This window comes from Phyllopteryx taeniolatus, chromosome 20, assembly GCF_024500385.1.
Source record: "Phyllopteryx taeniolatus isolate TA_2022b chromosome 20, UOR_Ptae_1.2, whole genome shotgun sequence".
In the NCBI taxonomy this organism is placed as follows: domain Eukaryota; kingdom Metazoa; phylum Chordata; class Actinopteri; order Syngnathiformes; family Syngnathidae; genus Phyllopteryx; species Phyllopteryx taeniolatus.
In genome coordinates, this window is record NC_084521.1 from 16,566,087 (window position 1) to 16,573,342 (window position 7,256).

Genomic DNA, 7,256 nt, shown 5'->3' on the forward strand with positions numbered 1-7,256 from the left:
TCATATATGTTATGTGTTATTATGTATTATGTATTGCGCTGAATGCAAAAACGGTGTAGCGCCGACAGAACGTTCTGTTCTGTTATTTTCTTTATGTGTCCAAATGCATTTCACAAAATGACAGCCTAATTACTCCACAAAAATATGTGGTTGATGAGGCGTATAGTAACTACGAGCTAGTGTAATGAAGGCATTAAATACTGCAACAAATAGAACAGACACTCAGCCAAATATGTATATTCGAACTCAAATAATGGCTGAATGAGAAAAAGAAGATGAACTTTCTCCATTCACGATCCAGCTGGTGCTCGCCCATTTTCAAACGTCACCATCGAGGAGACACCGGACGTCCCTCGATTGGAGCTCGCTCGTCGAATGGCCTTCGAGACGCTTGAGGCGCCGCGACAACAACTTCCGACCCGCGTTTCATGTTTTGAGGAGCGAGCAACGTTCTCGTCACATACCGAAACATGGATGGATACCCCCCAAAATACGGAAAACACAAAATAGGACGCATTTAGACTGTTGAATCATTTCCTTAGAATTGTTTATTATTTGTTGATGGTTTAAATCTTCGTCCTAAACGGTCCACTTTGACGCGAGAAAAGAATTTGAGCCGATGATGGAAAAATACCCGTCACGTGAACATACGCTCGCTTCCGATTGAATGAAAACGACCAATGGACGCGGGCGGAAACGGAGCCGTCCTTGCGGCGACCAATCACGTGGCAGGACGAGGCCGCTATAAAAGGCGGAAGTCACCGCAGACGCTCAAGCAGTCGTCGGCAGCATCGAGACGCTCGGATGAACTTGTTCTTGCGGCCACGGCCAACTCGTCCGGACCAGCGGCTGACTGCGGGCGGAAAGCGTCTCTGAAGCGAATGAAGAAGCTCCTGATCTTTCACTTCACTTACAGAGGACTTCGTACGAAAGGGAAAAAGAGTAAACGGAGAAAATGGAGTATAACTTGCGAAAGGCCGAGGCGAAGGACGTGCCAGATATATTACGACTGGTGAAGGTACAGCAGCTGCACCCATTCAAGTCGTAGCTCGATAGCTCGCATCACTCGGAAGTGGGTCACACACACACACACACACGCGCGCGCGCGTTGAAGCCAAATGGCAACGTTTCGGGGGACTCTTCAAAAGGGGGCCAAAATGTTGCCATAAGGCGGAAACACAACAACAAAGAAACCCCGGATGTCCGAGGGTGACGTCACCGCCTGTCGCCATCCTTTGTTGGGGCCCGATGACTCACTTCCGCTTTCCTTGTGTAAAGCTTCAGTTACTAGTGTGTTTCCAGTAGTGCTTGAACAGCGTCATGTGACCTATTAAAGGCGTTTGTTGATTTGTCTTGTTAACTTGCGTGTGTGTTGACAGAAAGAAGCGGACTCGACAATTTAGGCAGTATTTGTGTGCCATTTTGAATGTGTCCGTTGTTTTGCGAAAGGCTTGTCACGTTTGGTGTGTTCGTTTTGGGGGACACTGAACAAAGGCATTCTTCTTGTTGTTTCAAGGAACTTGCAAAGTATGAAGACATGGAGAGCCAGGTGACGCTGACCGAACAAGGTAACCAACCACGACACCCACAAAAACAATACAACGTCAATACATCTGGAATAATTTAGAAGAAAAGGCTGGGAAAATTGTGCTAGATTTACACAGGAAGTCAAGATGGGCAAGGTTGGAAATAGTTTTCATGTGAATTATGGTAATTTATTTGAAATTGAGTGTGTGTGTATATATATTTTTAAGCTATCATATTCAAGCATAAGTACAAGTGTAATAAAAAAAAATAATAAAATGAAGTTGTGTTGATAAAATTCCGCTTTCAAGTGCTTGTTGTGGTTGCAGAGCTCCTGGAGGACGGTTTCGGCGACACGCCGTTCTACCATTGCATCCTCGCTGAAATGCCAGGAGGCGGCGACAGCCAAGGTCCGTGAGGCCGTCCGGTTCTGGAAAGAATCGACTCGTCACTTCCTCTCGCGTCTTCCTTAACGTGAAGTGTGACTGTTGCGTGTGGTCAGATTCCAAGGTGGTGGGCTTCGCCATGTACTACTTCACGTACGACCCCTGGGTGGGCAAGCAGCTCTACATGGAGGAGTTCTACGTGATGGGCGACTTTCGGGGTAAGGGAACGCCGCCGTCCTCGCCGTGGCGCTCGGTCCGCTCACGTTCTCGTCTCTGGGGTTTTCGCAGGCCTCGGCATCGGCTCGGAGATCCTGCGGCGGCTCAGCGACGTGAGTAGTCCCCTCGTGAGAGAGCACGTGTCCCCCGCTCGCCCCGGCCAGTCACGAGACGCGCTCGGTGGCCGATTTGAAGACTTGCTTGGCTAACCCTTCTGAAAGACTCCACTTGACCGACTTGTACTCGCCAAGTCTGGCCCGGTGATCAAATCGGGGTCGAGCTCTGCCTCCGGTACCATAATTGTCATGCGCCGCAAAAAGGCTAATTATCTATATATGGCGCCAAAGCACTAGGTTTCTTTCTAAATGAAGCTCCTCAGCTCACGTCAACTTAGTTCCATGGCACCAGGATGCCGCTGGATGGCACCAAAGCACTACTTGGGTCAAAATTAAGCTCCTCAACGCAGGTCGACAAAGTTCCTTGGCACCAAGATGCCACCACAGCAGTACGGTTACCGAACGCAAAAACTGCAAATAATAACATAGTCGTCATATAGGTTCCCTCCCCAAAATTTACCAACAGATGAATTTGCAAATGTACAGGTTAACACTGCAATGACTTGACTCGCTTGATTTTGGTCCCACTAACTTGAGACTTAAACAAATGTGGCCCCTCGCAGCTGGCGGTGAAGACGCGCTGCACGGGCATGATGTTCGTGGTGGCCGAGAACAACGAGCTGTCCATCCAGTACTACAAGCGTCGCGGCGCCGAGGACCTCTCGCAGGAGGAGGGCTGGCGCCTCTACCGCTTCGACAAGAGCAGCCTCGTCAAGATGGCCACGCCCACCGAGGAGTGATGCCGCCGGGAAACCGAGGCGGCTTCACTCGCGTGTTGAATTTATATTAAAAAAAAATAAATAAAAATCTTTCTTTCTTGTGATTGTAGATGGCACACGCTGAAGTCACTTCAGCAATAATAAACTCACTGATAAACGCATCCGGTCGTTGGTGTATTGGTTACTTTGTCCGAAGCGCTACATCATGTACTTGTGTGCACTATATACTAGTGGCTGCAGTTTCTAGTACGCATAGGAAGTTTATTCCTAAAACTAAGGCTTTCAGTTGTGATATTTTGATCACACCATTCATTGAGCAAAAGGATGGGATGTTCCATCCATCCATTTTCTGAGCCGCTTCTCCTCACGCGGGTCGCGGGCGTGCTGGAGCCTATCCCGGCTGTCATCGGGCAGGAGGCGGGGTACACCCTCAACTGGTTGCCAGCCAATCACAGTGCACATATAGACAAATAACCATTGGCACTCACATTCACAACTACGGGCAATTTAGAGTCTCCAATTAACCCAGCACGCATGTTTTGGGGATGTGGGAGGAAACCGGATTGCCCGGAGAAAACCCACGCAGGCACGGGGAGAACATGCAAACTCCACACAGGCGGGGCCGGGGATTGAACCCGGGTCCTCAGAACTGTGAAGCTGACGCTCTAACCAGTCGGCCGCCAAGTTGGGATGTTGTGTTAAAACAAAAATGGAATACAATGGTTTGCAAATAATGTTCAACCGATATTGAATTGAATACACTACAAAGACAAGATATTTAATGTACAAACTGTTGTTTTTAGCAAATAATCATGAACTTAGAATTTGATCCATCTTCGATGAGCCCAATCGGGCCCAGCGAAGCCGGCGGCGTTTCTGGGTGTTGTTGATAAATGGCTTTTGCTTTGCATCGTAGAGTTTCAAGTTGCACTTCCGGATGGGGCGCCCAACTGTATTTACTGACATTGGTTTTCTGAAGTGTTCCTGAGCCCACGCGGTGAAATCCTTTACACATTGATGTCGGTTTTGACGCAGTGCCCCCTGCGGGATCAAAGGTCACGGGCATTCGATGTTGGTTTTGGGCCTTGCCGCTTCCATGCTTGATGATATTCTGGACCGGAGATGATGAAATCCCTCAATTCCTTGCAATTGTTCGTTGAGGAACATTGTCTACTTTTCTACCCACTCCTGGCACCCACCCGTTCCCAATGAGCCTGTTCACCTGTGGGATGTTCCAAACACGTGTTTGATCAACTTTCTCACTCTTTTTGGGAACGTGTTGAAGCCATAAAGTTCATGATTTGCTCAAAAGAATCAAGTTAATCAGTTTGAACATGAAATATCTTGTCTTTGTGGTGTAGTCCATTAAATATAGGTTGAACATGGTTTGCAAATAATTGAATAGTTTTTATTTATGTTTAACACAACGTCCCAACTTCATTGGAATTGTACTTGCTCGCCCTCACTTTCACACACACAGTCAAGTCAGTATGATCGTGACGAGACGATACATGAATACCTTTCCAAGATGGCGGCCGATGTACGCACGCCTTTCGGACAACATAAAATTATTGGACCAATTACAGTGAAGATATATTTATTGTGACATTATATAAAACAATTTCTACAGCACAATTCATTCTCATGTTGACATGGGCCAATTAAAATGCATCATTTGATTGCTTGTGTGTCACAACTGCCGTCTGTCCTAGTGGGACTATTACTGTATATGATACCATAAGTGTGTCTTTGCATTTGAGACACGTTAACACGCAGTTAGTCTGAGTTGCGTGGTGAGAATCCAACATGTAGCTGTGCACAATGAATAGAAACAAAAACAAATGAATCATTTCAACTAACGGTTCTAGATGGTCAGAATTAGTGTGTGTGAGCGCGCGTGACTTTTCTGGCTTCAGCCGGACGTGCTGCCGCTCTCCCGCCGCTCCGTCTTGTCAGACTTAACAAACGCAAAAAAAAACAAAAAAAAAGTGTTTTAGTTTGGACCTCAGCAAGTCTGACGCACGCCCGCCAAAACTCACTTTCTTTTTGCCGAACGGCGGATCTTTCCAGAGCGTCTCCACGGCCACGCAGCCGCGCTGAACCCACGCACACGTCAAGTCTTGGCTCACCTGCAGGGAGAAAAAACAAAATAACTATTTCATCAATTTAAAAAGTGAAACTCATGTTCTAAAAATGTGCGCAAACACAAATCCATATATATATATATATATATATATATACACACATAAAATACATATATACATACAATTCTAAGTTAATGATTATTTCCTAAAAACAATCAGGTTTATCAGTTTGAACATGAAATATCTTGTCTTTGTCGTGTATTTAATGAAATATAGGTCAAACATGATGTGCAAATCATTGTATTCTGTTTTGATGGTTGTAATATAAATCTCATTTATTGAGATGTACATGTCGACAAAAACAGATTAGTCAGCAGTTAATATCAGGCCATAAAAAGTCAAGTAAGAGGAGACCTTGAAGAGCGAGGCGGCCCGCTGAGGGTAGAACACGGAGGCGCTGAGCGCCGCGAGGCCCATCGGAAACGCCACGCGCTTCACCTTCGACCCTGAAGACAAGACACACAGACCGCGTCAGGGCGGTGACCTCGTGCGACCTCTCGCCTTCACCCGAATCTCCTCCGGAGAAAATAAGAGCGGAAAGGCGGCGTGAGCAGGATCCCGTCGGAACCCTTTTTACAAGGCGGCGACAAGTTCACTCGGCACGTTCGTACAAGCCTCGTTTTCATATCATTCATTGTTTATTTCTAATTCAGCCGTTGTTTTATGTGTGTAAATGTCTCCTGTGCTGAAACAGCCATCCTTAAAGTTCTCGTTTCTTGAAGCTTTTTAGGCCACAATATTAAAGACAATCAGGAGATCAATTCACACATTTCATGGCATCTGAACAACAAGATTTCTTCAACTTGTATGTTCCACTGAGCTACATTCCACTTGCTCTTTTATCAGAATCATCTTTACTGGGCAACTATGTTAAAAGCAACACATTATTCGATGATGATTATGATTTTTATGAATTTTATATGATTTGGTCAGCGAAACCTCTGTCACGTCACGTGACTCAAGTTTCACCAATCCAACGGAAGTAATGACGACGTTGGACTCCATCTAACCAATCGAACGGAGCCGGACAGTCACATGACTATACAGTTCAAGTGATACAGTTCGGCAATATCTGAATTTGCACATTCCCATTTAATATTTTTGTCCAAGTGACGTTCATGCTTTGATTAAAAAAAAAATAATTATATATATACATCTCCAGTTATTCAGTACTTGAGTATTTTTTCCCCGTGACTACTTGAGTAATAGTTTACCGGAGCCATATTTGTCCAATTTGTGGCTACTCTTGTCATCGGCGGCTCTCTCACATTGCAGAAATGAATTTGATATCGAGATTTGGATGCCAGAGTGAAGCGCGCCTACGGCTCGTCTCCGTCCTCTGAAGAATCGAACCGCAGCTTTGTTTACCTCGACGCCACCGAACATCGGGACACGGAAGAGGCGCTCCAGCAGTGTTTCCATTTCACACACTGTTTTTAAAGTGGCATATTTTACTGCTAAAACACCTGAATATTCCCTCTGCAAACAAATAAAGGGTATGTTGTGTCTTGCTTCCAATTGCGTTTGTGTGCGCAGCCTGTCACCTTGGGCCAAGTAGAGTCCGAGCAAGCCCGAGAATCCCACCGCCGCCACGCTGGGGTACAGGTTGGGGGGCGGCGCGCTGAACAACTGGTACGCGTCTGAAGGGCAACACACGCAGCTTTAGGTCGACTTTGTGTCCAAGTCTTGAAAACAAACAAACAAACAAACCAGGACATGAAACCTTGCCACGTCAGCTAGTCACCTGCGACTGCGGCGGCGGAGGCGGAAATGGCGGGCTCCGCCTTTCTGTACACTTCCTGGGGACACGCACGCATTGTTAGTTTGTCATTGGTACTACTATGTGACAAATGAAGTTTGATTTTGTTTGTTTCCACTCGAGGAAAAAAAAAAATGATGGTATAGCGGCTTGAACAAAAGGAAGAAGTATCAATTAGCAGCACGGGTAACATAAAAACATGAGTGTTGTTTTTGAGGAGGCGGCGGCTTTGGACATGACGAGACGCGCAGCACGTTGATCGTCGCTGCCTCTTCTAATGACGGCCGTTTTGCAGGTTTACCAACCTCAACTTTGCCCGCCGCTGTCCTTCCTGCTTGCTGCAAAACACAACAGATGCTTCATGAAAAATGTTCCTCTGCTTTATGGAAAAC

The 7,256-nt window shown here is 46.3% G+C and overlaps 2 protein-coding genes across 3 annotated transcripts; one reads left to right on the plus strand and one right to left on the minus strand.

The window, feature by feature from the left end:
• Window positions 1-760: 760 nt before the first annotated feature.
• On the plus strand, window positions 761-3,122 carry LOC133470175 (diamine acetyltransferase 1-like). 2 transcript variants are annotated; one of them, XM_061758228.1, is made up of 6 exons: window positions 763-1,018; window positions 1,517-1,568; window positions 1,854-1,934; window positions 2,027-2,128; window positions 2,199-2,239; window positions 2,806-3,122. In XM_061758228.1, exons 1-6 carry the CDS (start codon window positions 956-958, stop codon window positions 2,980-2,982), a joined length of 516 nt encoding a protein of 171 aa, XP_061614212.1. In that variant the 5' UTR covers window positions 763-955; the 3' UTR covers window positions 2,983-3,122. The 2 variants fall into 2 exon arrangements, with proteins under 2 accessions (XP_061614211.1, XP_061614212.1); XM_061758227.1 differs by lacking the exon at window positions 2,199-2,239 and having other exon boundaries at window positions 761-1,018.
• A 1,419-nt stretch (window positions 3,123-4,541) lies between these two features.
• LOC133470176 (MICOS complex subunit MIC26-like) lies at window positions 4,542-7,021 on the minus strand. Its single transcript, XM_061758230.1, has 5 exons — window positions 6,850-7,021; window positions 6,650-6,745; window positions 5,460-5,551; window positions 5,001-5,090; window positions 4,542-4,918 (listed from the first exon to the last, which is right to left on the minus strand). Exons 1-5 carry the CDS (start codon window positions 6,920-6,922, stop codon window positions 4,874-4,876), a joined length of 396 nt encoding a protein of 131 aa, XP_061614214.1. The 5' UTR covers window positions 6,923-7,021; the 3' UTR covers window positions 4,542-4,873.
• Window positions 7,022-7,256: the final 235 nt, after the last annotated feature.

Excerpts from the sequence above, each read along its gene's own strand:
- LOC133470176 (XM_061758230.1), bottom strand. The coding sequence starts at position 6,922 with ATGCGTGCGTGTCCCCAGGAAGTGTACAGAAAGGCGGAGCCCGCCATT. Across the intron at positions 6,746-6,849 it reads CTCCGCCGCCGCAGTCGCAG|ACGCGTACCAGTTGTTCAGC; the intron begins GTGACTAGCTGA and ends GTTGCCCTTCAG. Across the intron at positions 4,919-5,000 it reads CGCCGTTCGGCAAAAAGAAA|TCTGACAAGACGGAGCGGCG; the intron begins GTGAGTTTTGGC and ends GCGTTTGTTAAG.
- LOC133470175 (XM_061758227.1), top strand. The coding sequence starts at position 956 with ATGGAGTATAACTTGCGAAAGGCCGAGGCGAAGGACGTGCCAGATATA. Across the intron at positions 1,019-1,516 it reads ATATATTACGACTGGTGAAG|GAACTTGCAAAGTATGAAGA; the intron begins GTACAGCAGCTG and ends TGTTGTTTCAAG. Across the intron at positions 1,935-2,026 it reads AGGAGGCGGCGACAGCCAAG|ATTCCAAGGTGGTGGGCTTC; the intron begins GTCCGTGAGGCC and ends GCGTGTGGTCAG.